A 15,885-nucleotide genomic window follows, 5' to 3' on the forward strand; every position below is an offset into this window, starting at 1 on the left:
CAAAATATGTAATAAAGGGAGGGTGGGGGAACCTGTAGCATCGGTATTATGTTGTGTATCTACATCTTTGCCCCTACCTGAAAGAAGAGAAAGGTGCAAAGCACCTGAGGAGGGGGGCTTGGGTTTAAAGAAAACAAAAATACACTTGGGTGGGGAGAGAAGATGGGGGAGGGAAGAATTGTTAACTTTTTTGTGCATTCTCTAAATAAACTGGAAAGATTCTCCAAATAAAGCAGCACTCATTAGCACAGCAGAATGTGGCTGCACTCAGTCCTCAAAAAGAGTTGCCGTCAAAAGTTTTCAGAAACCTTCAACTGAGTGGAGTGTCCTGACGGGATGCACACAGCCGATATGCCACATACTTCCAACAGCTTAAATTCTGCATCTGGGATCTCGTCGCTCCAGCGCGTCACAGCGCAGAAACGGTCGGCCAAGGTTCGTTTTCCAGAGCTTGTATGCCTTTTCCGATTTTCTATTACAGATTTTCTTCAGCCCTAAAGTTTTTCCAGTTCTTCTAGAGAATACATACATGAAATCGATGTGTCTTTCTCCTATTTAGTCTTTTGCTACGTCAAATATCTCAATAGTTGAAAGGTCTGGTAGCTACAAGAGAGATTTAGCGTTGTTTGCTTTGTTTGAAAAAAAATAAAATTTGTGTCTTTCTACTTACTATTTATTGTGTGACAACATGTAATGCCATGGTTTGTAATGCGTGAAAGTGATTGGTTAATAGGGTGTGCGCTATTGAATATTGGCACACCTCTGCAGAAACCTTAATAACGAACGCCACCTGCTGGATTATTTTGTTTAGTTTTTTTTGTAAAATATTTGAAGCATTATATCAAAACATTACATATTACTCCGCAATTCACAGCTGTCCGAAAAAACAGTGTCTCACTCCCCACTCTACACCTATGGCATTTTCGATGGCAGCACGCTGCTAAGTTTTGAGGACCAAATGACAGAGGAGCAAATTGCCAGCGACGAGCTTTTAGACGGAGCCAGACGGCACGTCAGCGTGACTGAGGAGGATCTCATTGGGCTCGAGGAAGAGCGCAACGAGAAGAACACTCGTAAGCAGACAGACTGGGCAGTAAATATCCTAAAACAGTGGCTGATTGAAAAGGGCAGAGATGAAAAATTTGAAACCATGTCAGTGGAAGAACTTAATAGTATTCTGCGAGAATTTTATGGCACGGTGAGGAATCATGACGGTAACACCTATAGTATTTCCAGTTACAAATCCATCCGGGCTGGTTTAAACAGGCACCTTAAGATGCCTCCTCACAACCGGCAGATCTGCCTGATGCAGGATAAGGAATTCAGCAGTGCCAATAATGTGTTTCTGGGTGTGCTTAAGATACTAAGAAAGCAAGGGAAGGATGAAACGAACCACCACCCCCCGATTAATGCAGCCGACCTTCGAAAGATCAGAACTTCTGGGGTCCTGGGACTTCATACACCCCTTGCACTTGTGAACAAAGTCTGGTTTGACCTGCAGTTGCACTTTGCCAAGCGTGGACGGGAAATCCTTCGGGACCTCCCTCCGGACGCTTTTGTTATTAAGCGAGATCCCAATGGACGACGCTATGCAATGCTGAAGTATACAGGGAAAAGTAGAAGCCGCGAGGACCCGTTGAAATTGGGCCGAATGTACGATATGCCCGGAGATGTAAACTGCCCAGTCACCTCGCTTGAACTTTACATATCCAAGCTGCCGCCAGACCCTCCTGCTTTCTACCTTCACCCTTTAAAGTTAACACCAGAGCAGTTACGAGAACAATCTGTCTGGTATAAACGGGAACCAATGGGAGTAAATTATCTTGGAAGCATGATGCCTAGAATCAGTATTGCTGCCAGACTCTCCCAGAGGTACACTAACCATTCCCTCAGAACTACGACTGTTCGTCTCCTGTGCGACGCCGGTCTCGGAGCACGGGAGATCATGGCCCTCACCGGCCACCGTTCAGAATCCAGTATTAGAAACTACTGGGGAGCTGCTGAATTTCAGTACCGAGCCTGGTCCGACATGTTAGACAATGCAGGATTCAACTACATTTACACAGCTCCGAGCTCTGTGGCACATGAACCGCAGCCAGGAACTTCATCTTCCACAGGGAACATGGTGACTTTAAATACCAACAAGGTTTCCGGACAAAGTACTGGGATCATCTTGCAGAAGTGTGTCATAAAGCAGGAACCGCTAACATGAACTTGTACTGTGAACTAAACTCTAAGCTACACAAAAAAAATAGATTTTAAATTAGTAATGTATTGTTTTAAAAGAAAAATATATATATATATATAGTTCTGAAATGAACAGCCGTTAAGTATGATAGTATTGCGATTTTAGTGTTGTATTTAACATGACTCTGGGTCGATAAAAGTATTGGTTCTTTAAATTGAGCTTTTGATCAGTAGAGGTTGGCTATTTAAAAAAAAAAGTTTATAAGGTTGATTCTAAAACCAGTGTTCTAATGGTTCCCTGCTTTATCTGCATTGGCTCCAAAATATATTTTCTGCTGTTGAATCTGCCTGTTTAAAAGGGGACAGCAAAGATGATGAAGCAGGGAACCTGTTTTGGAGTTGACAATGGGTGCACAATCCGCAAACTTGGAGGTCGAGATCTGGAAAAGCAGCGCCAAAGCTTTGCTGCTCCACCAGTGCTTTTGAAATGCCAAACCTTTGTTACAGCCCTAATCAAAATGCAGGAAGTTTGATGAGAGTATCAATTCAGGATGGTAATTGATGGATCCAGCTACAGTGAAACCTGTATTTTAATTATAGAGCTTCTGGAAAAAACTAAATCTGGCACATTATGCCATAACATTTGCAGCTCCATTTTATATTGGTTTGAATATAATATCGAACATCAGTCCCTTTACAGTGCTAGTTGTGCCAATACTGGTTGTACGCAGAGGTCTGCAATGTGCAGCAAATGGATTCAGGAAAATGCAACAGCCTTTTCTTGCGATATCGACAAGGACCTGGAGTTAAATTGCCGTCCCTGTTGGACATGAGGCGCCATTATCTCCAAGCATGATGCCTAGAAATCAGTATTGCAGCCAGACTCTCCCAGAGGTACACCAACTATTCCCTCAGAACTACAACTGTTCTGCCCTTTGGTACCATTTGGTATCTGTGTGTACCACTTGTGTAGGAGACTTGTGGGTGTTAAATATATAAAGTATATATATCCGGCCAAGTAGATTTATTTTTTTTCCTTTTAGCTGTTTCAAACTCTGCTGCGAATGGGGTATTCTCATTCAAAAAAATAGGTGCAGGAGTAGGCCATTCGGTGAGTTGTATATTGGAAAAATAATCATATTTTATATTTTTCTTCTGTAAAATCCATATAATTTATTATAACTTATTAATTTATCTATAAAATAATATAAACTAAAATATAAACTAAATGGTACAATTTTAAAGAGGGTGCAGGAACAGAAAGACCTGGGGGCTCACATACCTTTGTGTATGTGAATCTTTTGAAGGTGGCAGGACAAGCTGATATAGCTGTTTAAAAAAGCATGTGTGATCCTTGGCTTTATAAATAGAGACATAGAGCACAAAAGCAAAGAGATTATGCTAAACCTTTATAAATCACTGGTTCGGCCTTAGCTGGAGTATTGCGTCCAGTTCTGGGCACCTCACTTTTGGAAGGATGTTAAGGCCTTTAGAGAGGGCGCAGAAGAGATTTACTAGAATTATACCAGGGATGAGGATGACTGGAGAAGCTGGGATTGTTTTCGTTTGAGCAGAGACAGTTAAAAGGAGATTTAATAGAGGTGCTCACAATTATACAGTAAATAGGGAAACTGTTTCCACTGGCAGAAGCATCCGTAACCAGAGGACACTGAATTAAGATAATTGGCAAAAGACCCAGAGTGGAGATGAGAATTTTCTTATACGATGGGCTGTTGTGATCTGGGATGTGAACTGCCTGAAAGGGCGGTGGAAGCAGATTCAGTCGTAACATTCAAAAGGGTATTGGATATATACTTGAAAAGGAAAAATTTGCAGGGCTGTCGGGAAAGAAAAGTGGAGTGGGTCTAATTGGGAAGCTCTTTCAAAGAGCTAGACAATGATTCTATGATTTGAACCAATTGGAATCATTGGCAAGGGTCCCAAACTCCTGTTTTACAGCTGTGTCTGTGTCCTATTCCTATATTTGTCTTATCTCCCTACCTAGTCGGTGTGAGCAATTATCACACGAGTAACTTCCAGTTGAATTGTAGAGTTACAGTCATATATCATTTCCTGCAATCAGTGAGAGAAAGAAAGACTTGCATTTATATAGCACCTTTCATGACCTCAGGATGTCCCAGAGCGCTTTACAGCCAATGAAGTACTTTTGAAGTGTAGTCACTGTTGTAAGGTAGGAAACTTGTAGGATTACTTGCGTGCTGAGTAACCTCCTGACACAGAACAAGGGAAGCTTGGAGGGAGAGTGACCCCAAACTCCTCCTGTGTACCCTGTCCAAGGTAGTTTAAGGGAGCACCTTGGACCAATTTTTGGGAGAGGGCCCACCTGCCCATCCTCAGCTGGGGAAGTTATTTTCTGCTCAAAACCCGAATTGGGTGTATACACACTTCAGATAATGAGTCTGGAAAAACAATGCCAAGGTTTGAGACCTGTCTGAATTGAGACGAGCTCTGAACTTGTAAATAACTCAGCTTGGTAGAGTAGTGGATATTGTGTGTGTTGATGACCCCCTGTGCCTATAGTCCCATAGACTAACAGTGGCCTTTGAGAGGACAGAAAGAAAGCACTTTCACACCTGCAATCGGCATCCTGTTCAGAAAAAACACACAAAAATCAACACTTACAAATTAACAAATTAATTAGCTGGTTTCAAATATTAGTTATAAAGTTTATAATGGGTTTATAAAGTTCGTCACCTTTTGAGACTAAAATAAATTTATATAGCACCTCCTAATGTAGTAAAACGTCTCTAGACTAATTCTAGAATATCTCAATAGAAAAAAAATAGGTGCAGGAGCAGGCCATTCAGCCCTTCTAGCCTGCACCGCCATTCAATGAGTTCATGGCTGAACATGAAACTTCAGTACCCCCTTCCTGCTTTCTCGCCATAACCCTTGATCCCCCGAGTAGTAAGGACTTCATCTAACTCCCTTTTGAATATATTTAGTGAATTGGCCTCAACTACTTTCTGTGGTAGAGAATTCCACAGGTTCACCACTCTCTGTGAAGAAGTTTCTCCTCATCTCGGTCCTAAATGGCTTATCCCTTATCCTCAGACTGTGACCCCTGGTTCTGGACTTCCCCAACATTGGGAACATTCTTCCTGCATCTAACCTGTCTAACCCCGTCAGAATTTTAAACGTTTCTATGAGGTCCCCTCTCATTCTTCTGAACTCCAGTAAACTTTGACTATTACATAAAACCAGAGTAATCTCATTTGGATCAAGATTAAATTGTCAGTGTTTTGAGTCCTGACCCAATTCAAAGGTTGCGTACTACAACCACATCCCTGGTTGTAGTACGCAACCTCTGCCATCCAAGCTGCACTTGGATTTATACGGCTTTCAAATACCATCCAGTGGTGGTTGGGCACTAAACACTCTTCTCCGCCCCCCCCCCCCCGGTCTATTTAGGCATAATTCAATCCCAAGGCACTGTACGCACAACAAAAATGTCAAAAAGCCCAGGAGGGCACTGGTTAACCAAAGTAAGGATTAATATATTATAAGGGTGGTACTGTTGCTTTGTGGTATGAATTGTCATTGCCCACTTGCAGGTTTCACTGTACGCTGCCCTTAATGTGCTTTAATTCCTTCTCTGATATGTGTGTTTTTTTTTAAACTGGCAACAATTAATCACTGCCCTGCATTCTATTCTGAGGAGCAACGTTCATTAGCCTTTTTGAAGACTGGTGGCATCTCCCCTGTGTATTGCTTGCCATATCTCTCACCCAGCTGGAGTCTGTTTCCATAGCCATCTATAAGCTCTTCCACAGTTTCTCCTTTTTCTACAGTTAATTTGTAACATTGAGGATTTAATTACCTGTGCAAAGGTTACCTTGTCGAAGCTGTAGAAGATAGTGCTTTGAAAGGTGAAGTATTTCACCATTGCACTACTGTCGAGAGCTGTGTTTCCACAGCATTATTGGCTGCTGCCTTAAATGTAGTGAGGGTTAATGGTTAGGGACAGATTGAATATAAATATAAATGAGCTCTTTGTCACCTATCTTGGTTGTTGGAGAAATATGGGCATAACCGCATGGTGTTAATGTGAACAGAACAAATCATGATCTGTGGAATAAAGTCAATAGTATCAGTGTAAAGTGATCATATATACTCTGACATGCTAGTACAGTAGGGTCCTTGCATTGTAGTAATCTCGTCGAAAATGTAAAACAATTGCGTAAATTATGGCAGTACAGTGAGGGGTAAGTCTATCGTCTAAACTATATAAAGTAAAACAACACAGCAGTAGAACATTAGGAGCTATTATTCCCATAGGATAGAATGTAGCTAAAGTTTAAAAAGTGTGTACAGCATGACCGTATACAGGAGCAGTTACTCAAATATGAAGCTCTTCCTTGCCCCCTTTCTAAATTTTAGACTGTTCCTGAATTTGCTAATTATGAGGAATCCAAGCCTGGAGTCATCAGTTTGGATGCCTACAGTATGCCAGTCATCCTTTATGAATTACAGTGACATTGGGACATCTTGAGGACTTGTTCTCGCAGTTGCACTTCTACAAGTCGCAATGTAGCCATTGCATTTCCTGCAATAGTTTCCGCTCCCCAGTGTGTATCAGTGTATTCTTAATTGGAGCAGTGAAGGCTAAGAGGAGATTTGATAGAAGTGTTTATAATCAAGAAGGATTCATATCGAATAAATCGAGAGGAACTGTTTCCAATGGCTGAAGGGTCGATGACCAGAGGGCACAGATTTAAGTTGATTGGCAAAAGAACCAGAGGCGACATGAGGAACAACTTTTTTACACGAGTGGTTAGGATTTGGAATGCACTGCCTGATAGGGTGGTGGATACAGATTCAATAGTAGCTTTCAAAAGGGAATTGGATAAATACTTGAGGGAGAAAAAATTGCAGGGAAAGAGCGGGGGCTGTAGGATTAACTGGCTTGCTCTTCGAAAGTGCTGGCAGAGTCACGATGGACCAAATGAACTCTTGTGCTGCATTATTCTATGATTCAATTCTATGGTATAGGAAAAGTCAATCCAGAAAACTGCTTTAAATTAAAATATATGAAAAGAACCAGGAAAAATGGGTTCAAGCTGGTAAAGGCAAGTTTAGGATGGCCATCAGTAAGTTCTTTACATGGAAGAATCAATATGTGGAATGGGTTTCCAGATAGAGCAGTGAAGGTAAAAACACTGAAACCATTTAAGAACCACATGATCCTGCAGTGTTGGATATTTGTGTCTTTTCTAATGGATCAGCCAAGGTGGGCTGAATGGCTGCCCTTATCCATAATTAACTTGTGAACAAGCCCCATATTTTTATTGCTGGACTGGCCTTTCTTGTAAACTTTTTTAAGAGTTTAATTCATATATTTTACTCTGTAGAAACTGTTCATGATTTTTGGCTGGTGTTTAAATCATTCGATACTCCAAGAGTAAATTAATTTCTCGATTCTTCCAACAGTGTGCGTAATTCATTCACCATATTAAAGTCATACATTCCATCCTAATTTTTATATAATACCTTGATTTACTATTTACAGTTAAATAGCAAAACAGATGGCCATTTGGGAAGTAGAGTTAGAGGTTCTCTAATACAAGCCACGGAATTGGGAGATAGAAAACTGAGGTGATGTGGCGCCACCACTGGTGGGAGGGCAGGATTACAGTGTGACCCGTTGACATAGGAAACGTTCATTCGAAATGCCGACAGAGGAACTTGTAATGGAAAACTTGACATAAAACTGAACAGAAACTTGACACGAGGAAGTACGGTATTGTAGGCAGGAAATGCATACTGCTGTAAGATTTTTAATAATAAATATACCGTCATTGCAGTTGCGGGAACAAAACGTGAATGTACTTTTCAGTAAGTAGCTAGGGACACTAATCATATTCAGCAGGGAGATAATCATAGAAAATTACAATACAGAAGGGGGCCATTCGGCCCATAGTGACCATGTTAGTTGAAAAAGAGCTATCTAGCCTAATCCCACCTTCCAGCACTAGATCCATAGCCCTGTAGGTCACGGCTCTTTAAGTGCACATCCAAGTACTTTTTAAATGTGATGAGAATTTCTGCCTCTACCACCATTTCAGGCAGTGAGTTCCAGACCCCCATTACCCTCTGGATGAAATTTATTTTCTCACCTCCCCTCTAATCTTTCTACCAACTACTTTAAATCTATGCCTCCTGCTTATTAACCGCTCTGCTAAGGGAAATAGGTCCTTCCTATCCATTCTATCTAGGCCCCTCATCATTTTATACACCTCAATTAAATCTCCCCTCAGCCTCCTCTGTTCCAAAGAAAACAATGAGCAGGGGTTTTTGGTATTCTTTACAAAAAAGCAACTTTGAAAATGGTAACACAGCCCAAGTGTTTTTTGTTTAATAATTTGTTTTCTGGGTATGGGGGAATACTGGCAAGGCCTCATTTATTGCACTAAGAAGATGGTGACAGCATAGCAGTTGTTTCTACAACTGAATGGCTTGCTAGCGCGTTGAGTCAACCACATAGTTTGGGACTGGAGTCCGATGTAGGCCAAACCAGGCAGGGTACCAAGTACCCTTCTCTGAAGGGCATTGAGCCAGTTGGGGTTTTTTGACAATTCGGCAGCTGCCCTGATGCCAGCTCACAGTTTCATTTTCACAGCTCTCCATGATGGGATTTGAACTTGCAAGCTCTGGGTTGCTAGTCCAGTACCATAACCACTGCAGGACTGTACAGTAACTGATGTTCCCTTAACGCTGCAGGCCCACTCTGCAGCTCCTGCGCAGCCGGCTCATCGGCTTTTAAGTAGAAAAAACCACACATGCGTGTTATTTTGAATGGGCCGCGCAGCCCCTTAAAGGGGCCACGCACCAAAAAAAAAATTAAAGAGAACATTGACTGTAATGTGTTTCCACTAACTGGTGATCACACTCACTCCAAGATACTCCCACTGCGCTCGAGCTTTCAATACTTAGAGACTGCGTGGAAGTCCTGATCCAGGCATCTAATTATTTAGAAAGCTTCAGTTTGATGGGGTTAAACCTGAATCAGAAAATGCCGGAAACACTCAGCAGGCCGGGCAGCATCTGTGGAGAGAGCAGACAGGTCCACACCTGAAATGTCTGCTTATCATCGTAACCCAGTATATTATCAGATGAGATTTGAGATGTGGGTATTGTGTAACTAGAGTAATGAAGGAGTTGCTATATGTAAGTATTGTACTGTACAAGTTTTGCTGGTCATAACTATTGAGGAAGTAGCGAATTAGTCCAGTGGGCTAATAATTTCATTTTACTGGTCATATCATAAGTAACCTGTGCAATTGCCTGCAGCCCTGAATGCGAGTTTAGTATTGTTTAATTTTTTTAAACTGGGAAATGCTACCTCAGTCATCAAAAGCTCAAAATGCATAGAATGTTTGGAGTTAATGCTTGAAAAGTAATTTTTTCCATCTCTAAATGGTTCTTTAGTTACTTGTTGCCAGTTTTTTTTTTTAAATGTAAACTCAGAACAAAATATATGTATTGTACTAAATTTTTCACCCCAAACTAATAATGAGTAAGAAGGTGTATATTAGCAAATAATGCACAGGACCACGAGAACAGCATGCCCAATCTGCTTTCACAATCTCCCGTGCAATGTACTTTCTGCTTTGTAATCTGTGCACGAGAAGGGTTATTGACCTGAGACACATCAGGGCCTTACAAAGCCTTGCGTGGTGGGAAATTAATTGCACTGTTGTCTTGTCCAAAAAATAATTGATGCCAGAACAAAAAATTAAGTGAAGGAACTCCTCCAGAGTAAAGTTATCCTTAAAGTGAATGGTGGTGTGTTTTAGCAGTAATCACAATAACAAACCATTATATATGAAACCCTCACGTCAATGTTAATGCAGTGCTATATAACTCTTCCAAAGGACAATGGCCGTGTACTGTAACTTTACACACGTTTTATCCGAAAGTACATTATTGTTAAAAGAAGGGGATTTTGTTTTTCATGGGCAGAGCTAAGCTCAATTTAAAAACGGCCAAAAGTCAAATCTGCTACACCACCAGGGGGTGGAAAATTCCCATATCAGACAGCATAATCGGTCATCATTAACCCCGGGACTGTCAAAGGATTGAGATTGGTTCTGTTGCTATTTTCCCTTCAAACGAACAGTATTAAAATAAAAATGCTGAGTTAGAAATCAATAACCACTCTCTTTGATTATACTGGATCGCCCCTTCTAATTTGAGCATTTTTGTAAAATAAAATCTTGATCAAAACATCCACTTAAAACAGTATTAGTTTAATTTGACCTGCTCAGCGTAGTAGGTATTCCTTTTTGGGGAGGGTTTAGCGCTGATTCCATTTGGAGTTCAGAACTTATTCCAAGACCCAAAACCTTGCATAAAAACCACCTTCCATTTTGAGGATTTTGAATGTCCGCCTGTTCATTTATCGCTGCTCTGTGGTAACTGCATTGGGGAGGAGCCCCAACCTCGCCCTCTTTTCATACTTTTTTTCTGGCCTTGACTTCAAGTCTGAGGCAAAAACAAAATGTGCAATTTAAGCCAACGTAACAGTTGGGTGCTGCTTGTGGGGGTGAAGTGAGGAGCAAGTGAGATCTTCCACCCTCGGACTTGTGTTCCCAGACACCAGTTCAATCCCAGAATATTTCAATTGGTATTGATGGTGTTTTCACGATTGATTAAACTGATCAGCGAGCTTTCATTTTTAAATTACTGGGCTTCAAGTGTCTTCCATGCCCAAGAGGAAAAGAATATTGCAATATTCAAATCTGTATCCCCCCTCAGATTTTGATCTTTTTTTAAAAATGAATGTAAAATCAGTAGGGGATGGGAAGCAGTGAAAGTCTCTGTTTAAAACAATATACACCTTCCAGTTCATTATTGCTATTATATAACGCCTAGGAGCATCTGTTGTAGTTTTTGTTACTGTTATCTATATTATTTACATGAGAATTTTCACGCAATCTGTGGTGTATTTGGCAATGAACTGGGCAAGGACTGCTGAATGTTCATGATGTGATGTCGAGTAATTGCTAATATACCACAGTGTAATGTATTTTTTTTTAATTCTTTGTAAGTTTGACTGACATCATCAAGAGTGATTAACACATCGATTTGGGGTTATCGCTGGATAACCCAGCCCGTCGTGGACCGAGAATACTGGCAGAGGCTGGCTTAGAACCAGTGTGGCTTTATTGTAAACTCTTGCTTTTTCTGTTTTCTTTTGGTGTAATGTTACTGAAATGAACTCAGCAGGTGGCGCTCGTTTTAAAACGAAGGAAAAGGAACAGTGCATTGTTCTGAATAATGCACGGGTTCTAACCATTCAGATTTTGCACGTGTGACCATGGCGTTATATAATAAATATGGTAATCTTACTGTTGTATGTTGTCAATTTTGTGTTTTTGGCAAACACAAACATAAGCTTTTGAGAGCTGATGGGTTGACTATGTTTGAAAATAACGAAGAAATTAGTAATGCAAGTGTTTTGTAGTGGAATATGAGCTGCAATATAATTAATCCTTTCCTTACAGTGAAGCTGACTTTCAAAACAAAATGTGGTTGTTTTTTTTAAGAAATAAGCTACAAATATCTCCCTCCTTTTGCATTGAGAAAAATGTCCTTGTCTCTAATCAGTAACCCGTGACAATTGTATTCTGCTAATTAACATTAAATGACAGGAGGCAGAATCAGGTGTTGGAATAAAGTGCAAAACTTTCATTTGGCTAATCAGCGATGTGTGATTCTCATTGGGCACTGAGGCCTCGGCATTCCTCAATGGTCCAAAAAAAATGTTTATCTGAAATATATCTCGAAAGCGTGTTAAGCCTAAACTGAACACAAAGGCCAATAATGTATGATTGAGTAACTCCTCCAGCGGAATTGGGGACCGAGTAGGCTGTCAAATCAGCTTTCGTTCCTCCAGTCTATTGTAGAGTTTAGTGTACACTATGGCTTTACTGTGAATGCTGTGTACTATGTACCTCATTATGCTTCAGTCAGCTCTTCTGTCTTCTATTCTGTTGTGAACTCTGCTCGATAATCGAATGTGCTTCCATGGGGCTATTTACAGAGTCATTGGAGACTCCCAAATTCTGATTCTTTTTTTTCCTCTGGTAGTAGCTTCTAATTTGTTTTGAGCAGTGGATCGGGATGAAGTATTCACTGGCTGAATGCTAGAAGTGGAAAATTGGGATGAAACTATCTGGTAATATGCCTGATAATGGTCTTTCTGAACACAGTAGTTTCTGAATCGAAAAGGCCCGCAATGAATTTGTACTGCCTTGCTCCAAGGAGATTAGGTGCCTCAATTCCTGATTGCATGTATATTCTGAATATCAAATTTAACGGAAGGCAGTTCAGGTTCAGTTGATGCGTTGCAGTCAAAAGATTGCAAACTGGGGGACAAAAAAGTGATTGTGGACTGACGGACCAGTGGGATTGAGTAGCATTCACACCTTCCTGTAAGTGGCCCCAGTGAGAAAGCTGTATTGTTGTGTTTAACTGTTCCTCTCGTGCTTCAAACGGCTTTGTCTTCTTTTCCAGTGCAGGCTCTGCACTGTTGCACTATAGTCTCCAAGTATTGTCAATATTTAGCTTATCACTTGCACTTTAACCTGCTTTAACCTCTAATTTCATCCATCACGTGCTGCAGCCCCCCCACCCCCCAGCTAGTTGTACTGTGTGTGGCTGTCGCTTCCTGCTTTGATCTTCTCTGTCCCTGGCACAGCCTGCCTCCTATCTTGTGCTACAGCCTAGTTCGAGTGCTCTGCGTCACTATCGCCTGCTTTGTCTCCATTTCAGTATAAGCCCTGTATATCCACGATAAGCTAAGCCACAGAGTGCGGTGTGCGATGCGATGCGCTGCTTTGCACTGTCACGCTCCAATGCACTCTGCCTGCACCCTCTATGTTTATTGTATTCCATCATACACCATGTGGACCCAGAGTGCTGAGGCTTATGTGTGCAACTCTTAGCTGTCGCCTCTTCAGTGACCAGTCGCCTCTATTCCAGTGTAAATTGAGTCAAACACTGTGGCCTCATTGGAACGATAATGGAATTGCAGATTATCTCTGTTCACAATATTTTCTAAATAAATGAAGTTGTAACCCTTTATGGATTTTTAAACAACTTATTTTAAAAGCTATTCGTAACTCTATAGAAGCTGCTTCCAGGTGAGCTTAATTGATAACTCCTATTTGCAGTGAATGATGGCAACTTGTTTGCAATTGTATTTTACAAGCTGAAGCCCTTTCTAATGGTTAAAGCCATTTTGCATATAATTTATCTTCCCCTGCCCTACCAGTCCATTCCCCCCCCACCTCGCGCCCCGCCACCTCCCATTTTATCTTCTCTGCTAAGGGTGCTGTACCTTACTGGGATACGGTTGGACATGTCCAAGTGGTTTGCTGGTCGCTCCCTTGCTTGGCTGATTTTCAAGTCCGAGCCTCGATAGTGAGTGCTGGCAGGTGACACAACTCTGGGGCTCATTGCAACCCAACCCTCATCCTGTGTCCACACCCAAACATTGTTGGGATTTACTGAAAATGCAGGAAACTTGGGTGGTTTTCTCCCTCCCCAATTTATGACCACAGGCAAATTGTAGCAGCCCTCCTGCAAACCCATCTGAGGTTCACTAACTCAGAACAGACCATGCATCATTTATTTGAACATAAATAACAATCTCTATTTCTACCATCAAAAGCAAAATTTAATTTTCCACTTAACCCCAGGGAAACTCTTAAATATGCAATAAATATGTATGCTTCCTTAGAGTTGTCGTTGATCAATTCAGAATCATAAAATGATACAGCACAGGAGGAGGCCATTCAGCCCATCATGCCTATGCCAACTCTGAAAGAGCTAGCCAATTAGTCCCACTCAGAATCATAGAATATTACAGCATATAAGGAGGCTATTCGGCCCATTGAGTCTGCGGCAGCTCTTTCGGAGAGCAATCCAGTTAGCCCTACTTCCCCGCTCTTTCCCTGTAACTATGCGAATTTTTCCATTTCAAGTATTTATCCAATTCCTTTTTGAGAGTTACTATTGAATCTGCTTCTGCCACCTTTTCAGGCAGTGCATTCCAGATCGCAACAAATCACTGCATTAAAAAAATCTCATCTTCCCTCCTGGTTCTTTTGCAATGATCTAAAATCTGTGTCCTCTGGTTACTGACCCATCTGCCAATGGAAACAGTTTCTCCTTATTTACTCTCATCGAAACGCTTCACAATTCTGAACACACCTCTATTAATGAGTGCTTTACATTTTTTAAGTCTGTTTTACGATACTCTGAATCTTTTTTAATCCACTTTTTTTTCCTGAAAGTAAAGACTGCAGTTTCTCCTCTTGATTATTTTCTCCTCTTTCCCCCCCCCGCCCCCAACCCTAACTCTCACTATCGAACAGCTGAAACTAAGGCAGCAGAGGAATTACTAGGTGCACTAGCGGAGCTGTCCATGCAACACCCCAGCCTCTCCCCACAGGAGTTCCTGTCCTCCTCAAGGCTGCCCTCCGCTCCAAGTGATAATATTGAAAGCTGAGCGATCTAGGTGGATTGCAGCTATAAGAACATAAGAATTAGGAGCAGGAGTAGGCCTTTTGGCTCCTTGAGCCATTCAAAAAGATTTATCTGATTTTGGCCTCAACTGCACTTCCCTGGCCACTTCCCATAACCCTTGACTCCCTTATCATTCAAACATCTGTCTATCTTCACCTTAAATATTTGTTCGAAGCTATCAACCCACATCCCACCAATCTGTGGCACCACATGTGCGCAGTTTGAACACGCTGTGCTATTGCACCGTTAACGATGTTTTATTTTATTATATAATCACCAGCTACAGTTGACTGCAGTTCAGCTCAGGTTGCACACAGAATTTACAAAGTGGGTGGGTGATTTAATCTCCTCATTATAGAATTTTTATTTGGCGGGGGGTGGGTATTGATTTCCCAGGACCTGACCACATCACAAACTGCGTACGCTTTCAGCATGGTCAAGACTGGATGAATCCAGCATACCTGGATCTGAGCCTGAACAGATTAAGTTGACTGAAGTACCATTGATCCAATAGCACCTATTACCATAGACATTTCCTCAGCCAGTAATCAGACAAAAAAAAGGGGCTGCAATTTAATCGGTTTTAAAAACAGAGATGTCCCATTGCAGGCATTGCACCCTTTGTTAGAGATGCAAAACTTGCTGGATATGTCTGATTTGCAGCCTGAAATGGGTGGGCCGATTGCCAGGTGTCAAGTTCCCTGACCATTAGATTGAGTGACTGAGTCCGATTTTTATTCAACAAAAAAGATTTTGTGGCCTAAGAGGTGCTGATCCATCGGAGCAGACGAATACACTGCATTGCACAGTGTAATACTCCTGTCCTTATAAAATGGCACATCATCCGACTCATTTTGTACAACATCACGGGAGATGTCGTTTTATAAAATCTCTTCCGTTTGTACAGGTGCATATAGTATTTACTGCCAACAGTGCTATAAAATGTAAAGAAAATCAGCAATAAGTGACCATAAGCAATAATGACCTTAAGTTTTGACTGCGGGTGGGTAGGGTCCATTTTTCTACTAGTTAAGGGCCAGCTACCTCCAATGCAAGTTCATTCTTAAATGATAAGGAAATAAGGGGTTATGTGGAGCGGGCAGGGAAGTGGACCTGAGTCCATGATCGGATCAGCCATGATCT

At 41.4% G+C, this 15,885-nt stretch overlaps 2 protein-coding genes across 9 annotated transcripts in view; both read left to right on the plus strand.

Annotated features, from left to right (window-relative positions):
- atf7ip (activating transcription factor 7 interacting protein) overlaps positions 1 to 15,885 on the plus strand; it is a 186,927-nt gene that overhangs the window by 151,767 nt on the left and 19,275 nt on the right. The gene's annotated exons all lie outside the window — the stretch shown is intronic.
- LOC139230603 (uncharacterized protein KIAA1958 homolog) lies at positions 878 to 2,212 on the plus strand. The gene has a single exon (XM_070862423.1). It carries the CDS (start codon positions 959 to 961, stop codon positions 2,210 to 2,212), a length of 1,254 nt encoding a protein of 417 aa, XP_070718524.1. The 5' UTR covers positions 878 to 958.

Source organism: Pristiophorus japonicus, chromosome 19 (assembly GCF_044704955.1).
Source record: "Pristiophorus japonicus isolate sPriJap1 chromosome 19, sPriJap1.hap1, whole genome shotgun sequence".
Lineage (NCBI taxonomy): Eukaryota > Metazoa > Chordata > Chondrichthyes > Pristiophoridae > Pristiophorus > Pristiophorus japonicus.